We start from the raw sequence: 21,930 nt of genomic DNA, 5'->3' as shown, positions 1-21,930 counted from the left end.
AAAAGTAATATGCTGTATCATAATAATACATAAGTGTGCAAAATGCCGACAGATGTGTTGACCCTTTCACAGAGATTCAACCAGATTCAGTTTTGTAAACCTTTCAGTTGCTAAACCCTAAGACTGGATAAGCAGTCGTGTCACACAAAGCTATGATTTTACAGGAGGAAAGGGATACTGGCAACGCCTGGCGATGACCCCACTGTTCCGGGACCGAGAGCCTCACCGTGACCTCGGATGACATTTGCAATGTGCAGCCGGCTGCCACTCCTCCCCCATTCAAGAATCTCGATCAGATTCAGGCAGGAATATTTTTATATGCAACGTCTGCTTACATAGTATCACCTTTAAAGTCCATCATTTCTACACTAATGGCTGCTGGTCTAAGGGAGTTTTTAAAAAATTATGTACCCCATAGCATCAGGCAAATAGTGTACATATTTATTTGAATAATGTCTTCTGTAAACCTATATCTCGTGAAATATCAATAAATTCCTATTTTAAAGCTTCTCTTAAAGGTAATGCTTTCCTTTCCTGTTCACACAGTATTCGATTATTTCAATGGCTACTTTCAGAGGATCAGCTAGAGGCTGATGTGTTGTTGCAATGGTTATATTATTTATGAACTGAGAGCAGAAGAAACGTTTGAGAGCAGGTTTTTGGAAAAAATGAATTTAGACAAAAATTTAGTAACCGTATGATACATAACTCCCCAAGGGAACCGACTATGTAGTCTATTAGATACATGATCATTCCTTCTGGACATATCTAAGCAATGAGACAAACAATGCATCGAGGCATGCCTTGGAGGAAATCAGGCATGAGACTGAAAGCCAACTGGCTTAAGCATTTCAATGGTATGGGCTGAAGTTTCACTATAATAGCACAAAAAAGGAATTTATACCAAACTCAAGGAGTTCAGTTTGACCCAATGCAACTTCCAAATAACTGAAAAACTATGAGGGAGCATTTAAAGGTTTCAAGAATGACTCCAACTGTGTATAGGACTGGATTCTTTAAACAGATTGCTAGTGATTAAACCTCATACAAAAACAGATGTGTCTCACAAATCATATGCCAATTACTGAAATTGGAGGTGAAAATGTTCTAGATTTATTTTGGGATCTATATATTTTATGGTGTATGGCTCCCAACAGCACATGCCACTGAACTAAATAAAACTTTATGTCAGAACACTTACTTGTGTCATATGTAATCCTTTTGCAAATAATATTCCATTACTACAGCTTTGTCCCACTGTTCTCAGAAAATAAAACATGGGAACGTTGGAATGTCTCTTTGCTATAAGATGAAATTATTGGTCATCCCTTTGCTGCTGGGTCTTCCTTGTGTTCAACATGACATTGTAAACCAAAGCAAAATGTGAACAAACCATTTGGAAATAAGCTGGGCTAATTAACTACACATCCAGCTAAAAACGCCTCCTGAAATTGGTTACAAAGTATCTGTAAACATTACTCTGGCATAGTTCATGTATGCATAATTGTTATTCTGATAAATTTTAGGGGAGTACAAATTAGGATTATACCACACTGGCAGAATGAGCACATTCTGCTGTTTATTACATGGGCACATGTATATTTCTAATCAAAAATTATTTTAAAAGTTTTCTCTATAGATATCTTCCCAGGAATAAAAGGCCTGAAGTTCAACTCTCCCTAAATTTGCTCTTTCGTATAACCACTAAAAATTATCTCCCACAGCCTAATTTAGGCATTCTATTTAAAACTACATAAAATAGATTTATGTCCTTCCATTAGAAAGAATAACATCCTCAGGCCCTACTCTTCATTTGTATCACAAAGAACATTTTGCTTTTAAACAAACTAATTATTGTATCTATTAGAGTAAGATAGGGTCATCCTAAGTATCACAAGGAGGAAATTCTCTTCCTTCAATATTTGAGTAATACCTTTTACAAGTCCACATCACCTTTTCCATCACCTAGTGCTGTGCCCCAGCCAGACTGGAAATTCCTTTCCTTTGTCCACTTCAGATTCAAAGGCCTATATTCCTGTTTGTGATCATGGGAGGTTAAAAAATCAGACAAGCATCTGTCATACTTGAAAACAAAACCCTGAAAACATTCACTCCCAGCGATTTCCATTGCGACCCCTTCTCACACACTTCCATGGACTCCTGCAAAATAGTGTCACGAAAACTCACAGTGAAAAATGACTGGTGCATAAACGATTCACACACAAAGGGCCGGGGTCCCTTCTAGTTAGTTTGGCATCTATTTCCCTCAAGGTGGACCCTTGCATTTGACATTTCGTGGTAGCTTAGTTTTTTGTTTTTTTTGTTTTTTAAATTTTTTTTGTTTTGTTTTGTTTTTTGGAAGTGTCAAGGATCAGTTCTGTGGCACCGTTTAACCACAGACTGGGAGCAACACGCATCTGTGGCATTTTAAAATGGAACTGGCAACTGCATGACATTGAAAATGCATATTACACTTACAGTGTCTAGACTTTCCTATGTGTGCTCAGATACAATTAGTGAAGCAAAAGTATACATATCACCCCTACTGTTATTCAGTTGCTACAGAGCCATAAATGTGAAAAGCAATACTCTGAAATAAAGATTTTTTGTTTTTTTGCCCTAGCCCTACTTAGCAGCACAGTTTAAGTAAACACAAAAACTGTGGTTGAGATGCTTGTCTTTCCAAAGATGTAAACATCAGTCCCAGTGTCGTAAACTTTGCTGTATCGAATGAGACAGAAGATCTGAGGCAGAAGGACTATCACACGCTAGTAACAGAAGCTTGCAAGCAGTTGGAAGGTTTCTGTAGCTTCTCAGCTTCATTTGTCGGGGGCTCCGTGCTCGCTCGGAAGTTGAAGGCTGGACCAGCTCCACCATGGGCCGGGCTCAAAGCGGGGTTCTGACGACGGTTACTTTCAACAATGCTTGATGTGTTGGAAGCCAGGCTCTCCCGAGTACTAAAAGAGCAAAAAGGGTTTGTTTTGTTTTGTTTGGAACATAAATAATTATAAATTGAGCCCCAGAGGAAGAGCAAATGATGTCGTTAATGGATTTCCTCTGTTGGTTCATAATGTCATATCAATATACATCTCGACTGATTATTCACATCTGCCTCTCCACCACGGACTCCAGAAGCTTCCACAGACATGTAATAATCAGCAGCACACTCAGTGAATAAAGAATTTTTAAACAGCTAAATGCACTTTGAAATGTCTTTGTCCTTTTCACACTCAAGGAAACGACTTCAAAATTTGAGGTGATAGCTAGCTATCACAGTGGTTTTTAAAATAGATACTCATAAATACACCTAAGTCATGATTTCATTTCAGGCTGGAAATTCACTGGCATAGCTGCTCCTGAACACACTCAATAATTTTACCCTAATGATTCCATTTTCGTTCTGGATTAGCAGATTTCGACTGTGGGGGACTCTGAGCATGCCCTTTTTGGGGGGACCCTGAGCATTTGCCACACAGATGGGAATAAAATTCACTTTAAACACTTTATTCCACTGTTTCAAAATTTAACACTTTAGTTAAAATACATTATATTTTCGATAAGGGAACTTAGATTTTTTTTCCCATTCATTTGTTAAGTTTCCACTCATTTCTGCCCCACTTCGGCAGGATTGTTTTTGGTTGGATTTTTTTTTTTTTTTTTTTTTTTTGGAGACAAGGTCTTGCTCTGTCCCCCAGGCTGGAGTGCAGTGGTATGATCTCAGCTCACTGCAACCTCCGCCTCCCAGGCTGAAGCAATCCTCCTACCTCAATCTCCCAAGTAGCTGGGACCACAGACATGTGCCGCCACACCCAGCTAATTTTCGTGTTTTCAGTCGAGACTGGGTTTCGCCATGCTGCCCAGGCTGGTCTTGAACTCCTGAGTGCAAGCAATCCGCCCGCCCTGGCCTCCCAAAATGCTGGGATTATAGGTGAAATATTTTCTTTTTAAAATAATTCGTATAGAATAGAGGTGATTTAAAAGCTGTGTTATTTTGCTCTCTCTCTTACTTTTTCTAAGTTAGAAACATTTGAACCTATTTCATTGCTTTAAGATATTTAGAACAGTTAAGATTTCAAATGCATAGGGCAATGGCAGAAATAAGATGACTGGGCCAGATTGAGAAGAATCGAGTACGTTTCCTGTTCCAGGGCCTCAATGTGGCTACAAGAAACGTAACAGCTACAGGGATTGAGGAAGCCAGAAGCATTCTCAAAACATCCACTGCATGAGGCAGAGTCAACACTTAGGAGATATTCTCTGAGAGTTGGTCCCCACAACTGACTTAAGCCTGCTAGAGCTAGTTAACAGGTCAAACTACTACAGCGAAGACGTCCTCTCCTCTCTCATTCCCATCCTAGGCTGATCGCAACTTTGTCTGAATCCTGTACTTTGATAGCCCTTTCCAACAGGTTATTTAAGCCTAACTCCTTGTGGCTTTGAGTTTGCTTCTCACCAAGAAGCCAAGAGTTAATTGTTTAAAAGGCAGTTTGTTCACTGACAACCAAAAAAAAAAAAAAACCCTGGTACTTTCTTGAATGTCGAGGGTACCTCCAGAAAGGTAATCCATTTATAGGGAGAAGTCAAGTTTTTCATTATGCTTATGGTAAATCTGAGCATACCTAAAGGACACTCCAAAATGTCATCACTAAAAGGGAAAATGCAAGACTTGCCTACATGACGTCTCCCCCAGGAAAATTCACCAGTGGCTTTGCCAGAGCTACCACTGAGGCATGGAGCAGGTGGAGGAAGGAGGAGGGGCAGGAAGGATGCAAAACCCCAAAGATTTCAAGACACATTCCTTCGGTTTCGTTCTTAATCACTGAGGTAACTTTTTACAGTATCTGACTTCCTCATCTCTAAAAGATAGAGAGTCATGATGGGATTTACCTACTCCTAGGGTGACTGTGAAGAAGAAATAAGCATCAAGGAAGAATCTGTACGCTAATAAGGTAGAAAATGTGGATTATTTCTGTTCTATACCTAGCATATGATGAAATAAATAGTGACTGTGGGTTCGCTTCAGAATCCATGTATTACAAATGACATACTTTCTATGGGAAAATACATTTTAAGGTCCAAAGGATTCACTCTTAAACCAGCTTTCAAGGGGTAGGCTCAACATTTACCGAGTGCCTGCTGTATACCAGGCACCGTAAACACATATTGCAATAGATGATCTGAACTGGGGTCTGTCTCTACTGTAAGCTCCCTTTGCCCACCTTCAATCACAGCCAACATATTAATAGTGGTAAATATGTAATATATGTAATAGTGGTAAATAATGGTAAAGAATGTATTTCATTATTGTTGCAATAATGATTACAGTCTGTGACATTCATACTGGGGTCTCCGGATGTGCTGATGAAAAAGTTAAAGGAGGTGGAATGTTAGCAGTAAAAATACTCCTCAAATTTAAAAGTTGGGTTTTTTTTGTTTTGTTTTGTTTTTTAGAGAGCTAATGGAGTGCAACCTCAAAAATAGGATTTCAGGATTTTATAGGCAGGAGAAATGGACCAAGCGGCTATGTTTTTGGTCCTTCTGTGCGCATGTGTTCCCCTGGCCCCAGGCGTCTACAGCACACGTTCTTGCAATACATTAAGCAGATATACCCCTGGCAGCCTTTGGTCTCTGATTTTCATATTGTGTTTATCAAGCAGCTTTAGGCCTCACATTTGAAATCGCAAAAGCTTCTCACGTCAAGACTTTTCATTTTCAATATTAGATCTCATAGCAGAGTTCAAGTTTCTACCCTTTTTCCTTCTACATACCCTTTAATTCCCAACAAAAGGGACGAAAGAATTTTGGAAATGTGGCTGAACATGACTTCTGAGCCAGCACTGAAACCCTGCAGTGTGGAGAAAAATCACCTTTTGGGGTCTTTGTTTGTTTGTTTGTTTGTTTTGGTTGGGGCTTACCTGCTCAGCGAATTATTTACTGAAAGATTTTAATAAATGGCCTGCTTAAGATTTGCAAGTCAGGGCTGGGCATGGTGGCTCGTGCCTATAATCCTAGCACTTTGGGAGCCTAGGGCAGAAGGATCTACAAAAATTTTTTAAAAAATCACCAGGCATGGTGTCACACACCTGTAGTCCCAGCCACTCAGAAGGTTGAAGTGGGAGGATTGCTTGAGCCCAGGAGTTCCAGGAGGCAGTGAGCTACAATCACCACTGCATTCCAGCCTGGGCAACAGAGTGAGACCCTATGTCCAAAACAAATTTAAAATGATTCCCATGTCTCACAGCAGTGGTAATGTATAAGCATGATAATGCTATTTGGCTAAAATACCCCCCAGGCTGGAGAGTAAAGTCTCTAGAAGTCAAATACTTTCCCTTGCAGAACATACTCCTGGATCAGCGAGACAACTCAGTGACTTTATTAAGGTGTGTAGAAAATAGTTTGTCACCTAGCTTCTAATCAAAGGGTGGTAAATACGAAAGGGGTAAAATTAGCAATTGTTCCGTAGATTCTCTAACTGCATAACAGGTATAGGTGATACATGTTTTCATGTAGAGAAAATTCTACTTAGTATTAGTGGGGAGACATGTGGCTATTGTGTGAAGGTTGTCTCTTTAGAACAATCTTTACCTTCTGCCATGACAAAGCACTTAACTTTAAGCACATAATGAAACAACTGAAAATCAACTTACTTCAAGAAATAATCCCAGTCATAAATTCTATATTCTGCACCCCAAGTTTAGAGATAGTAAAATATATTCTGTAGAGATACTGGTTCAACCATTTCATGAATATCTCTGTTTACCTTCAAACAAACAAAAAGCTTTCAATATTATGCAGTGGAAGGTTTTCTAGTTAGAACCCATTACACCACTCCCAATGTCTCCTTAGCAACTATCTCTTTAGTATGGCAGCTTCCTGTCTGTGGAAGCCCAGGGGCCCAGAGGGAAAAGAGAAAGGTTTAAAACCAGCGTGTGAAAAGCAGGTAGGAGGCAGAGGCTACACAATGAGAAACAATAGAACAGAAAGACACAGGCAAATACACCACACCTTCCACCAGCAGTTGTTCTCAACTTCTACCACGGATTACAGACCTTCTCTTTTGCCAATCTGGTATCCACTACTACGAACTCAAGAGGAAAAAAGAGTAGAACAGGAACATGAAGAAAAAAAGGATAGTTAAAATAAATTGGGAAATAAATTAATATCTGATTTGAGATAAAAAATTATTTAGCAACAATGATTTCTTAGAAAAGCCACTTAGTAGACCAGTGGTTTTCAGGCTGAGGCCCATGGCTCCCTGAGGTCTCAGAGGCTTCTCGAGGGATGGGGAGAGGGACTGGGGCCCATAGTCTCCACTGTCACCACGGCCATCTCTCAGCTCTGTGCAGACATTAGACTTCCACACACGTGTTAACGAGGAAGAAAGGCTCCAAGAGCAAAATAATAATGATGATAATAATAATAATAATGAACCAGCCCTTTAATAAATCACAAAGGCCTAATATGGGACGAAGCAATTCATGATTCCCAGTTCCAGCTGTGTGATGCTCACTTCCAAAATTATCCAGGGATATAGTGAAAAGATCACAACAGAATTAATTTTAATTCTTAATAATTAAAATAAATATATGAAGTACATAATCCTATCTGAATCCGTGTTAAAATGATTAGTATTGTAAAATCTTGGGAATCACAGCTGATGAAAAATGTCAATCTCTCAGTAGTATTTCTGCATCTCAGAGTCACCAATCTGGAGTAGAAGTTAGAAAGAGAATTAGGTCCCATGTTGCTTTTTGAGGAGAAGAAAGAGTTAAGGAGAAAAAAGGAAGTTGCACAGACTCTTGTTTGCTTTCTGAATCCCTGAACAACTCTAGAGCTTTGGCCATGACCACTGGGCACCACTAACTCTCGACTGTCAACCCTTTGCTGAACTAACACCTACTAACAAGAAGGAACTACAATTAGACTGCCCAAATGGGCTCCGTCATCTCTGCAGGAGGAGAAATAAACATGGCACATGCTTTGATCTAACAGAGCACAGGCCCCCGCCCTCGTTGTGGGGGAAGAAATATTCCATTTCTTGGCGGTGAAAGGAAAGCGTGTGAGCCAGAGGGACAGGCTGCACAGAACACCGGGATCCAAATGGCAACAAGCTTCTAGATCCATTGGAAAGGTTTTGAGATCTGCTATTATATTTTCACTAGAGGGACCCCTATCTTGGCATCAGTCAATTTACTCCCAACCCCTATCTTCCTCCCCCACCCCCAGACTATTTATTCTACTCAAAAAGTTACTATTTTTGAAGGACTTAAAAAAACATCCTTCTCTTAGCATGGGTGGCAATATGAACGTAGCAGAAAAAATACTGGAGATGTTGGTTTTAGTTAGATCAGACTGCTGCAAGTTTGAGGGGAGGAGCCAACCCACCAGTCCAGATTGGTGATCTCTACAGGTGCAGAAACATTTTTTTCAATTCCTGAAAAAGAAGTCAGAAACAGATTGTTAACAATACAACTCATACAACTCTTAACCCTCATCCATAGAACTGAGACTACGAAATCAGAAACTTGTCAAGTTACGTGCATAAAGCCCCAGGCCCCGCTAGGTGCACGTGTGTGCACAGAGACACCTCTCCCTACCGTGGGGAGTTGAATCCACTGTCCACTGTGATGCTGCTGCTGTCCATGCTGTCCAGCCGTGCTGAGTGGGTGGCTCTCTGGTTGCTGCTGCTGTCGGTTTCTTTTGGGGCGAGAAGGGTGAGGTTCTTTTCAAATTTCCTCTGCAAGTCTCTTTCCTTCTCCCTCTCGAGGAGCCACTGCATGGTGCCTACGTCCTCTCTATTTTTCTCCTCCTCCGTGTTCTTGTTTGCCCCTTCCTCGGAGTCATCATCATCAGAGACGTTGTAATAGTCGAAAGAGGCCTCCTGGTTCCCTCCTGACTCCTGCTGACGTTGGGAAGCAGGCATGGCTTGTGCCGCCGAGGTCCCCAGGGACGGTTCCAGTTTCTCACATCGGCCTGGCAATGTGTCAGCAGGTGTCTTCGGGTGAGATTTGAGGAGGGACAGGCTCGATTTGTGATAGCTGTTTACAGACAAGGTGCTGTGAAGAGGTTTGAACAGTGTGTCTTTGCTAAATATCTCTTTCCTCTTGTCCAAGCTGCTGGGCTCGGCACCATGGTGCTGGACGAGGCGTCCGTTGGCGATCCCTTCAGCCACGCCTCCCGAAGCAGCTGGGCCCCCACCCGGCCCTTTTGGTGACTCCTCCTTGTGGCCCACAGGCTCCCTGGAGGAGTGGGGGACCTGCCTATCAGATGGGGAGAGCTTTTTCACCCCTTCTGCCAGAGTCAGAGTGTCATGGTCCTCCTTACTCTTTCCCAGAGGTGACGGTGCCGTGAGCACCGTCTCACTAGAGGTGTTGCACTGGAAATAGTCATCTGTGGCTGTTTTTGTTGGACAAGAGTTGAGTTCGCCATAGGATGGCAAACTCTCGGGTGGTTTGCCTGGCTCCAAAAGGCTGCAAGCGCTGGACGGTTCCTTGCTGCCACTGACTATCTCTGGAATACACACCTCTTTATAGCTTGTGGACGAAATGTGAGCCCTTTGGAGACTAACAGTCTGTGCAGGCCTTAAAGTACTGTCGTCAATGTAGGAGTGGCTGGGGGTCTGGTCGTCCTGGCTGCAGCCTTCAGCAAGGTCTTCCGGCGTCCCTAGAGAAGAAGCACCCAGAGGGCCTTTGGAGTTGTCCATCGACCTGGATCTCTCCTTGGCTTTGTTGGATCTCTCATTCCTGGACCTCCGGTCCTGTGTATGGCTGTGGCTTCGGTGCACTTTTGAGTGGGAGCTTCCCCTAGAAGGTTCAGGAAAAGGCATCTCAGTTCTCCTTTTAGCCAATTCACCAGACACATCCCATTCTGGTGTCATGGGGAAGTGGGACTCGAGCACGTTTGTGTTGCCGTGCATGATGAAGCTATCTCCTTTGTGTTCAATGATGAAGCAGCCCTCCCTGGGCACCCTGGTAAGAGGATCACAAAAGTCATACTCTCTTTCACCTGGGATATCCAGATGTGAACCGTCGGAGGGGTCTCCTTTAGACACTCGTGTCTTGCTGTGAGACCGAGACTTTCCATGGGACTTCCTATGAGTCCTACTCTTTTTACTCCTTCCGCTGTGATGGGCAGAGGACCCGGCTTTACTCCTCTGCGCCTTTTCTTCCTCCAGTTTCTTCATGAGCGCGGTGTGCCGCATGACATTTTCCACGGTCAGGTCCGGGTTAATGCGCCTGATGATTTCCATCTCTACTTCCCGAGGGATCGTAGCTGGCGTGTCCTCGTCTCGCAGGGGCCACTCTTCAGGAGGAAACTGGGCAGAAAAATTGGCCAGCTGTTTGGTCTTGTCTTTTTTAAAACTTAGCCGGAATAACTTTAGCCCGAATTTTTTTGACTGCTTTTCACTATCTTTAGGTTTTGAGAGAGTGTCTGTCTTATAGGAAAAATTTACAGTACTTTTGCTCTTTTCAGTGGGTGGCACCTGGCACAGAGAAGGGGGGCAGTAAGGGTCTTTGCAGTCCTTGGCAGACTTCCTCTGCAGGGTGGGTGCGTGCGTGCTGTGCACGTCTTCTCTGCAGCAGTGGCAAGAGTCGCAGTGGTTTCGGGGTAATGTCCTTTCCCTGACACAGCCTGAGGCAGAGGGCGTGATGGTCCCGGGTTGCGGAGAGGTGCACTGAGACCGGTCAGGTATCCTCTCGTCCAAATGGTACCATTTACTGTTAGTTCTTATGAGGGAAGGAGTTATGAAATAAGTCTGTGGGGTCACGATGAAGTAGCCATCTGGAGTTGGGTAGATTTTCCTCTCCCGTACCAGCGTGTTCAGCGTGTGCCGCAGAATTTCTTGGCTTGGGGTTGGAACACCTGAAAAAAAAAAAAAAACCCACTTGTGAGAATGAAGACAGAATATGTGGATTCCTGATTTCCAGGATCCTGTTCATTCTGCCAAGATGCGAACGAAGTACCATCACAGAACTAGGAAGCACAATTCAGACAAAGGTGTTCATTAAATTCAGTGCAAATCCTCGCCTTCTTGGATAACTCCTAAATTACTACCCACAGAAAGAGCAGATATAAAAGCTGGGAAGACAGAGATGGAAGTTAGGTGGAGGCAGATTGCTACTGTTGTTACCTGTTGTTTCCTGTTTCCTGAACGAAACAGGAAAGACAGTATATTTTTAAATGAGAGAAAAACGAAAAATGTTTCCCATGATATGATATGAAAGCATAGAAAAGGCTTTTTCAATAAAAGCAACTAGAGAAGCAGAGTGAAAATATCTACCTTGATATTAAAAAATACATCTAACATACATGGAGGCTACCACAGAATAGTTCCTGTACGTGCTCACTGTTAAAGATTTTACTTACTAAACTTAATGTTGTGAATTATATAAAAGGGCAACTAGACTTGACTACTGTGTATGATGCACCCTCTCATTTTAGAGTCGTCGCCTTCCATTTGGAAACTGACTGCTGCACGGGCAGAATTCATGTAAGAATGCTCTCCTTTTTGGCGTCAGTCAGTAAGATGAAGGTGGTTTTTCTAACTTCTAACCAAAGAGCCCTAATAAATACATGAGTGAAGGCTTTGACATTCTCTATCTGTTTGTCCAAAATTCCCATATTGGCTAGAACAGACACACCAGATGAAAATGATGAAAGCTTCTTTGTATGACTGATAATTGTTTTCAAAGGGTTTTTGTGCATGTTTATGTCTCGTCTACCTTAAGAGACAGAATTAAGAGTATAAATTCTTAAGAGAGTTTAGCTTCTCCAGGCTCCAGCCCATTTACTTCATTTCTTGGGTATTCTCCATTTCTCGGGTATTCTCCATTTCTCAATGCCAGGCACATAAAGGGTGATAATACTTAGAAGACTGATCTCAAATCGGTCAGGTTGAGCCATATGAAACTGCCCATATTTAGCCATCTGACTCACAAAAATGGCAGTTTCATGTGGTTCAACCTAACACGAATGAAGCAGTGTAAGGTGGAGACTAAAAGGCTGGGGCCAGGCTGCTGGATTGAAACCTCTGCCCTGTCAGTGTTAGCTGGTGTCGCTGGTTGAATTACGCACTCCCCATCCCAATTTGTATGTTGAAATCCTAACTCCTAATACCCTTTTAAATATGACCTTATTTGGGGAAAGGGTCTTCAGAGTTAAGTTAAAATGAGGTTGTTAGAGCGGTCTCTAATCTAATACGACTGATGTCCTTCTAAAAAGGGGAAAGCTGGAGACAGAAAGGCACAGAGGGAAGACAGTGTGAGGAGACACACAGAAGGTGGCCATCCATAAGCCGAGGACAGGGGCCTCACAGCTCTCAGAAGGACAACCAATCCTGCTGAGATTGTGATTCTGCACTTCTGGCCTCCAGAACCGTAGGACAATACATGTTGGTTGGTTGAGCCATCTGCACTTTGTTACGGCAGTCCTCGCAAATGAAGACAGCTGGCACCACCTTAGGCAGCTTAGCCTCTCCGAGCCTCCACTCACTGTCGTCAGAAGGTAGATAACAATAGTACCTGTAGCCACAGGGTTGAGGTGAAAGGAGTTTAGTGTGTGGAGCAGTGCCTGGCACACAGAGAGTGCTCAGTAAACATTAACTGGGAGTTAGTCTCCACTTTGGGTCGGGACCCACGGAAAACCAGATTGCCTTCAAACAACAATGTGCACCAACCTAGAACACCTGGGTCGGCTGAGCTGCTTCAACTCCCCAAGTCCTTCCAAAGTAGGAAATAAAGGAATTAGAAATGGCCTAGAATTCTCAAGGGGAGAAAATCCGTGAATGCGAGGTAACATACACACCCATTTGTGTTACCATCTTCAGAAGGCATCTTTAGTGACCAAGGTGGAAAAGGTAACATTGGTCATAGATAATGTATTAAGATAATTAATTTTTAAGTCGCATGGTTTCCTTTTAGTCTAATACTTTACTTCTGGTAAGCAAGCATTAGTTTTTATACAAATGATTTTAAGACCAATAATAACAAAATTTGTTTTTAATTTTATAATACTTTCTGTACAAAATAGAAATGAATTTTTTTCTTTCTTTTCTTTTTTTTTTTTTTTTTGAGACAGGGTTTCACCCTTGCGCAGGCTGGAGTGCAGTGACAAGATCTCAGCTCACTGCAGCCTCAACTTCTCCAGGCTCAGGTGATCCTCCCACCTCAGTTTTTTGAGTAGCTGGGACTACAGGCACGCACCACCACACCTGACTAATTTTTACATTTTTTGTAGAGATGGGGTTTCTCCACGTTGCCCCCCAGGTTGGTCTCGAACTCCTGGGCTCAAGTGATCTTCCCGCCTCTGCCTCCCAAAGTGCCTTCCACTGAATAACTTCAGGGGACACCACTGACATGGAATATACCTTCTGAGATGAGGGCACACCTCTGCACCGCAGTCTCAGGAATGATGCCCACTGTCATTGTTTGGCACAGCAATCAAGATAACAAGCCCATGTTTAAAACCGACCACATATTAAATGGTAGCAGACTTTTAGTCAACAATGTGACAAACTTTTTCAAAAACTTGGAAGGTTCATTTATAAGTATTCATGATTGACCAGTTTACCATGGCTCCTAATAAGGGAAGGCTGACGTATATGTCATAAAAATAGCTATTACTATAAAGCAAAAGTTTAATTTTATTATAGAATTTGCTGACTGTAGGCCTTCCAAATGATGATCTTAGGAAACTCATAAAGCTATTAATATATAGAATCATGACTACAATGCAATCATCTTTACTTACCATTAAAAACAAGTTCTCCAGTAGTTCTCAAATGAAGGAATAAAAAGAAAAATAGAGAAAAAAATAGAGAAAAAATTTTCTGTTTCCATAGAGTATTTGTGCTTAAATTTTATTATGTCTTGGGTTTCCAGGTATATCAATCAAATAATGTTTAATTTGATAATGCACACTAGAAACATTCTTTGCCCCCTGTCCAAGCCATTTTCCATGCTGTGACCTGAGAGTTTTCAGACTTAACTGAAAGTTGCTTATGTTTATGATTATCATTTTATTATGAAGCCCTAATATACTGACTGATCATCTATGAAATTCAGGGTTCTACCAGAAATCTGTAGGGTTGACCTGAGAAAGTGATGGTTGTGATGGATGTTTAACGTTTGCATATTCCACTACTTCCAAATTCGACTCTGAAAGTTCATCATGAATGCAGATTGTGAGGGCTTAAAGAACAAAAATAAACTTTACATCCTAACAGGCCTGAACCTGATCTCTTCCACACCTTTACATTTTTCAAAGCAAAAATAACTATTTTAAAACGCTGCATGACACTGTGGTCTACTTATACCTATGTATTGCTTTGCTTTTTTTTTTTTTTTTGGAGATAGCGTCTCACTCTGTCACCCAAGCTGGAGTGCAGTGGCACAATCTCGGCTCACTGAAACCTCCACCTCCCAGGTTCAAGTGATTATCTTACCTCAGCCACCGAGTAGCTGGGATGACAGGTGCACACCACCACGCCCAGCTAATTTTTGTATTTTTTAGTAGAGACAGGGTTTTGCCATGTTGGCCACATTGGTCTCGAACTCCTGGCCTCAAGTGATTGGCCCACCTGGGCCTCCCAAAGTGCTGGGATTACAGGTGTCAGCCACCACAATCAGCCTCTATATATTGCTTTAGTCCTGCGAATCTGACAAACTGTCAGAACAGCGAGCACATGTACACGTTCTGTATGTTAAGCACCTTCAAGTGAAACGCTTTAATGAGCATCTTTAGATTATTCTTGTTTGTGAAGAACACTGGCTGAAGAATAATGCAGTAAGAGCCAACATAATGAGATGAACGGGAGACGGAACACAGCGTATGTAATATTAACATTCTCCAGCAATCTCTAAAGTCAAGTTCAGCTCCATACCTAGCCTTATAGGTCTAGCTCTGTGTCCCTGAAGACCAGCCTTCCTCCCAGAAAGATTCAGTTGTAACAGCTTAACAGGTACCAGACCACCAATTTAAATGATCATTCTGGATGAATGGATGCGTAGTTATTTAGAAATTCGAGAAGCAAGTATTATTCTTTATAAACCTTTTTAAAATATTCTTGATTCTGTAATGGAAACTGATAGATAAAAGTTGTTGAGTTGGTTTTCAAAAATTCAGCCAACTTTTTCTTCTCACTTTTATAGAAAAGTGATAAAAAGGTTTAAGTTTTGATGTATCAGAATTTTTTTTTTTTTTTTTTAAACGGAGTCTCACTCTGTTGCCCAGGCTGGAGTGCAGTGGCGCGATCTTGGCTCACGGCAAGCTCCGCCTCCCAGGTTCATGCCATTCTCCTGCCTCAGCCTCCCAAGTAGCTGGGACTACAGGTGCCCGCCACCACGCCCAGCTAATTTTTTTGTATTTTTAGTAGAGATGGGGTTTCACCATGTTAGCCAGGATGGTCTCCATCTCCTGACCTTGTGATCCGCCCACCTTGGCCTCCCAAAGAGCTGGGATTACAGGCATGAGCCACTGCGCCCGGCCCAGAAATTTTTGCTAGAAGACTATTCACTAAAAACTTTCTTTAGAATATGGATGCCCCAAACAAGAAAATAAGCCAAATTCTAGACTATACTTTTGATTTATAAAATATACATTAAATATGAGATCCAAATATTTTAATAATACTTAGGCTCAAAAACTTTATTTTTCAATAGTAAGATATAAAATAACTATTTTATTCTTACCTTAAAAAACAAAAAATATAAATACGATCTTTAAATCCCTTCAGAGTTTTAGCATTGTCATTAAAAATACAATTTTCAAGTAGAATTTAAAGGGTTAGATTTTCTAAAATATTTTCTTCTGCTGTAGCTTAACTGATAGTAAAAGACAGACAAAAAAAATGAAAGGAAGGAAGGGAAGGAAAACAGAAAGGGAGCTAAGAAGAAAGGAAAGAAGGCAGGCAGGAAACAAACTTTCATTTTTTATGAAATACCAGTTTAAAATCTGGAGCTATTGCTGAACATAACTTTAAATAGTTACCGCCATATCCCAGCCTAGGGGTCAGCAGACTTTTTCTGTAAAGAACCACATAGTAAATATCTTAGGCTTTTAGCCATATGACCTCCATTGCCACTACGCAACTCTGCCACTATTGCATAAGGAGCCAAAGATCAGCCATGAGCAAATGGGCACGGCTGTGTTCCAATAAAACTTTATTTACAAAAACAGGTGGTGGGCCACACTAGGCCTGCAGGTTAGCAAACTCCTGCGCTAGACTTGGTTTTGTACGGTGTCCTTGCAAACTTCTGAGGCTGACCAATGAGTCATCAGTGTCACACAGAAGAAAAAGCTCCTCAGTCTGTCTGAAAACCAGGGCCTTGGGATTTAAGTTCTCTTCCCATAAAAGCTACTAAAACAGCTATTCTTTTAAGTACAAATGACCTATGGAATAATCCACAAAGCATTCCAAGTTAGTGATATTGTTATCAGCTGCTTGGCAGTGAGGAGAATTTTACTGTTACACACTGGCTCTATGTTCTTTCCATTCTTTATTTTAGAGCCCAAAAGTGGGTGGTACGTAACCAATTTCAGAAAAGCCATGTGATTTCTCATGAAGCTATATAAAAATATAAGGATTTAAAAAGCTGCTGGGTTGTTCAATGTCAGAAGTGGCTACGCACTCACAGGGCAGAAAGCAGGTCCTTCCTCCAAGACCATCGTCTTTGCCAACACTATCTGTCCCCACTTAAGTGGCTGTCACCTGGGATTCTGTTTCTCTCACTACTGAAAGGAAAGGGGTTTGCCTAGGACTTAACAAAAAGAGATATGCAATCAGACAGTGAAGAATATTCAGAGATAAAATGCTGGAAGGCTTAAAATAATTTGTATGTTGCAAGGGTGGGTTCATGTTAGAGGTTTCAAAACCATATACATATTATCAAAACATATTAATTAGAATATTGAAAAAGGAGGAAATATCACAAGAAGAGGGAGAAAACGTTTCTCGGGGACAAAAGGAAAAGCAGGGAGACCAATATGGTAGATAAGATCTCTACTTAGCTCAGAACTAGTCCTCCCGTTCTCTTCCCATGTGTGGGGTGCACTTCCCCACACCTTGACTTTGAGTTTAGCAGGTTTGCGTTGGTCATTGCAGTGTTAATGGGGCTGGCATGAACAAAGCTTGAAGAGCCTTCGTGCAATGGGCTTGTGCTCTGGTGCCTCTGCCATCCCACGAGTGAAAGAGATCTCCATTTGCCCCCTTTTCTAAATAGGATGGGTACAGATGGAGCAGAACTACCCTGCTGGGCCCCACCTGGATCAGCTGACTCTTGGGGAACCCACAGAGGCATGAGTGAAATCAACGCTTGTTGCCATAGGCCTTTGATGGTCTGTAGTTGTTTGTTACCCAGCATTTTTGTAGCAAAAGCTAACTGATACAATTAACAGCTTATATTTACTCAGATCTCTTCTAAGTTGAATGACAAATATATCAAACATTCCCTTTTCATATAACCTCCATTTCAATCTAGAAACAGGCTGAGTCCACACCAAGTTGGCAAACTGGTAGCCCGATAATGTATTCCATTTGACTTGCATGTTGCTGGCACACAAACGTTAAAACATATACACACACACAATTGTCAATATTTAATGAAATGTAGAGATTTCACATAAGACCAAATTTCCAGATTCTCTTGAAACATGAGACTGGCAACTCTGGAAGGATCTCCATTTGGGGGTGGGGTGACAATACACTGGACCTCTTGAAAGACGGTCCTGCATTCTGCAGCTTGTCACCCTTCCTAACGCCTTCCAGCACTGAAAGCGTCAAATGCCACTCATACAATGGCTGGGCTGTTGCCTCCTTTTTATAATATTTAAGAGAAAAGTAAATATTTTATTTTTTAAAATGAAATCCTAATTTATCAAATATTATTTTCTTAAAACTCATCAAGCCATGACACAAGTATGTAAGACATGTTAATTTTTGACGTGACCCTTCCTGTAGTTTAACTCCCTAGGACTAAAGTTTTGAAAACTAAAGTTTTCAGTTGTTGAACCCTCACGTTCATGCATTTAAAGATTAGATTGCAAAGACTGACTGGAGTCCTGGTCATTCTTGCCAGATTCTTCACGGATTCTGAATTAATTTCTTCCTCTCGGTGCCAATTTAAAAAGTATTACAGCTGAAGCAGTTATTTTTGATGTCATGCAGGTGCCTGGATTTTTAACTACAGAAGTAAGAAAAGCTTCTGGTCAGTTTTGGGGAAGACCGTTTTCCTATTCTCTTTAAACATGGGAAGAACAGTCCACGTGAGTCCTAGAGTGACCAGAGCACACCGCCACCTGGCAAGTGCTACGTTCCCGCCTCGTTACCTGGGAAACACGTGGTCAGGTGCTCCATCAGTGCTTCTTGGGTGACAGGTTTTCTTGCCGAGTTCATTGCTGAGATGGCCAAGCAGAGGATTTCCCCGAGTGGAATAAACTGAGACTGACTGATGGGAGACATACTGATTGGTGATACATCACCTGCAGAAAGACAATTTTCAAGTGAGCGGTTCATTAAAAGACCCGGTCATCTGTCAGACACACACCTTCATGCATCCACACCCCTCCCGCCTTCACGCGTCCACCCAGTCCTGGTCTGACAAACACAGTCAGCTCTGAACAAAGAAGCTGCTTGCCAATTCCACTCTGAACACAGAAGCCACAGCCAATTCCACTCAGGTGGAAAGACTTCCACATGCAGTGGAAGCTCCTACTTCCTCAACAAATAAAACTTCCCTTTAACATCTGAGATCTCATTTAAATAGTCCTAGTACTGAAAGTCTTGCAACAACAGGCTTTTATTTCCGTTTTTATTAAGTTGGAGCTGATTTATTTAATAACTGCCATTCACATCCCGACAAATTGCATTTGTGTAACTTGATGATTCATTCATTCAAACATTGAACGCCTTTACGCGTCTGCTGGGGGAATGGGAGCTGCAGAGAGTGAGTGCGTGCCTCTCCCCAAACATCTCTGCCCTCAGTTTCTATTTAAGTGGAGGAGGCAGACAAGTAGATCGAAGTTCGCAATGTTGTGTGGCAGGCGCACAAGAGAACAGAACAACACCTGGGCGCTGAGAAGCGAGGGAGGATAACACCTCCGGGAGGTGAGGGTGGGGCTCAGAAGCAGGAATTTCCAAGGTTCCACCAAGGAGGTGTAATCTGAACCCAGTGCTCAAGAGTAGGTGTGTCCCTGCAGGGCTGGGACCTATAAGCAGATGTTTTCTGGGGCACAGAAGCGAAGGGGGACAGGTAGGTAGGGACGACCATGAACAAAGAGCTGAGTGTCCAAGCTCTGCATTCTATGAGGGGTGGTGAGCCATGGAAGGCCAAAGGCAGGTGTGGATTTCAGAAAGATGAGTGTGGTGGCCGTGGCGATGATGGCCTGGGAGGAGTGGGAGAAGGCAGATTACAATTCCCTCAGAGATTGTGGCCTCCCGCACACCAAAAGGGCCAGTGGAGGCAGGAGAGGCTGAAGACCCCGCATTGGAGGGGTGATGGACGGTGACTCTTGAGATGTCAACCTACAGTGCAAATATCTGCCTTCATTTCTCAAGTCTTTATACCACAGTGCAGTGATTTTCAAGTGATGCTCCAGGGATCCCTAGAATTTCCTGGAATATTTCTGGGAAGGAGGTGCCCTCAGTAGAAGCAGAGGCTGGGAGGGCAGGAAAGTTCGCTCCTGACACCTGAGTGCCACCTGTTTTATACCTGGGGTTCTCCAAGGTTGCACTTGAAAAGATGTCCTACACAAAGAGGATGCAAACTATCAACACAGTAGAACACAGAAGGGCTCACAGGGTCTGTTAAGTTTCTAATCTGATTTCCTAAATGTACTTACATAATCTCTCCTTTTTTGTTTCTGAAGCATGCTTGTAATAAGCTACCATGGTTGACCAAAACCGAGACTCAGGTTGGCCTGTGGCATTAAGCAACACCCTTCCCGACAAGGTGTCTGGCTGCTCTGGGGTGGACCAAGCTCCTCACTATCAGGCACTTAAAGCCATGCCCAGCCACAGTTCCTAGTTTGCAGGAGGAGTGCAGAGTCCCTATGGGGAAACACTTGCTGCTTTGATGGGCTAGATGAGAAATGGTTTGCTAGATGAAATCAGGCAGCAGGGCCTGGGGTAAAGATCAGCATGTATGGGGAGAGTCCAACAGGTGCCTCGGACAAAGCAGCAGGACTCCAGTGCCCAAGGCCCAGGCCCCACCCCCTTCCCAAACCCAGGGCAGTTCAACGCCCCCCTTTCCCTGGACCACATGGGGCTCCCATTGGCTCTACTGTAGCTCCACTCTCTGCAAAATGGGTATGAGGAGGATAAGACATTGTCCCAGTGGCCAGAGGGAGACAGGAGTACCCACATCCAGAAAAGGAGGAAGGGAGAAAAATCAGCAGAAGCCAGGAACTGACCTAGCTTAGAAGCCACAAATTTCTGGGGCCTATGGGTCATAGGCATCATAAAGAGACACCCTCGGAAAAATTCTTGTAATATTTTGTGGGGCAGTAGCAGGCGAGACCGAGTGTGAACTTGGGGCCATTTTGGGGGATGTGAGTTTCATTCACTGGCTGGTGAAGCTCAATTCATATTGGTAACTCAAAAATGACAGAATGATAGAATGATGTGGGCCGGAACCACCTCAGTGGGCAAGTTTGCAACGGCCTAGAACAATGTATTTAAATCTTAAAGAAAAGATTTGTCATATCCTTTTTTTTCCTACAAAAAAAGCTGAATTTTTTTGTTCGTTCGTTTGTTTTTGTTTGTTTGTTTGCTTTTTTGAGACAGGGTCTGGCTCTGTGGCTCAGGCTGGAGTGAAATGGCACAATCATAGCTCACTGCAACCTTGGACTCAAGAGATCCTCCTACCTCGGCCTTCCAAACAGCTAGGACTACAGTCTGGCCACCTCTTAAAGAGCTGGGATTACAGGTGTGAGCCACCATGCCCAGCCCAAATGAAGTCTTACTCTAAAACCTAATGTGGGTTGGGCGTGGTGGCTCACACCTATAATCCCAGCACTTCTAGGGGTCAAGGCAGGCAGACTGTTTTAGCCCAGGAGTTTGAGACCAGCCTGGGAAACATGACGAGACCCCATCTCTACAAAAAAATACAAAAATTAGCCAGGCATGGTGGCACGCGCCTGTGGTTCCCAGCTGCTTGGGAGGCTGAGCTAGGAAGATCACTTGAGCCTGGGAGGTCGAGGCTACGGTGAGCTGAGATTGCGCCACTGAACTCCAGCCTGGGCAACAGAGCAAGACCCTGTCTCTAAATCAATAAATACGTAAGAAATGGGTAAAGATTGGCTGAGTGCTGATGCGAGCTGCAGCAGAGGTGGGAGTTGGGAAGTTCACCTGTTTGACTCTGCCCTCCCTACAGCAGGCCCTACAGCTCAGGCACAGACAGTCTGAGACACTGGCCTGTAGTTCCTTCTCTCTCACTCCACCTCCACTGGATAGGACAGGGGCACTGAGGCCAGCTTTCTTACAGAGGTGCTAAGTTAGCCACATGGACCTGAAAGTCACCTGGGATGATTTTTAAAGTCATAGGAAAAGGAAGATGGGATCAGCTGGCAAAGAGGGAGAGGATCAATGCAGATTCCAGAAACTCTGGGCTTGGGTATCACTTGAGAGGTTAATACCTTCTAACGTGTGCCTATTATATAACTGAGAACATCTCAGAAGATGAAAGATACAAAAATACTAAATATGATCCCCAAAATGCAGGCCAGACTATTTCCAGATTTTTGTATAGGTCATAAGAGGAAACTCGAACTCTGTAAAACAGAAATGACTATTAGCAAAATTAACTGCTTTGGTTTACGTCATGCTTGTCCTTATGGGTTTAGCTGAAACAGTTTGTTTGGTTTCACTGCCATATTCTCAGTTAATTTCTTTTCATTCATTGCAGCAAACTCCAAGAGGCGGCATGCTTTAAGTGT

At 42.8% G+C, this 21,930-nt stretch overlaps 1 protein-coding gene across 8 annotated transcripts in view; it reads right to left on the bottom strand.

Moving 5' to 3' along the window:
• Window positions 1–869: 869 nt before the first annotated feature.
• Window positions 870–21,930, bottom strand: part of STOX2 (storkhead box 2) — a 290,826-nt gene continuing 269,765 nt past the window's right edge. For 7 of the 8 annotated variants that reach the window (XM_058436928.1, XM_058436923.1, XM_032148988.2 and 4 more), the window contains 3 exons: window positions 18,325–18,477; window positions 8,598–10,863; window positions 870–2,957 (listed from right to left, as the gene is read on the bottom strand). In XM_058436928.1, coding sequence (XP_058292911.1) covers window positions 2,762–2,957; window positions 8,598–10,863; window positions 18,325–18,457 — 2,595 coding nt within the window. In that variant the 5' untranslated portion in view covers window positions 18,458–18,477 and the 3' untranslated portion in view covers window positions 870–2,761. Of the gene's footprint in view, window positions 2,958–8,385; window positions 8,435–8,597; window positions 10,864–18,324; window positions 18,478–21,930 lie in introns of all 8 variants that reach the window. The other variant, XM_032148989.2, reaches the window with a different exon arrangement.

Source organism: Hylobates moloch, unplaced genomic scaffold (assembly GCF_009828535.3).
Source record: "Hylobates moloch isolate HMO894 unplaced genomic scaffold, HMol_V3 SCAFFOLD_3, whole genome shotgun sequence".
Classification (NCBI taxonomy): domain Eukaryota; kingdom Metazoa; phylum Chordata; class Mammalia; order Primates; family Hylobatidae; genus Hylobates; species Hylobates moloch.
The sequence above is the reverse complement of the archived record's forward strand: the minus strand, read 5'-3'. Positions and strand labels throughout refer to the sequence as shown.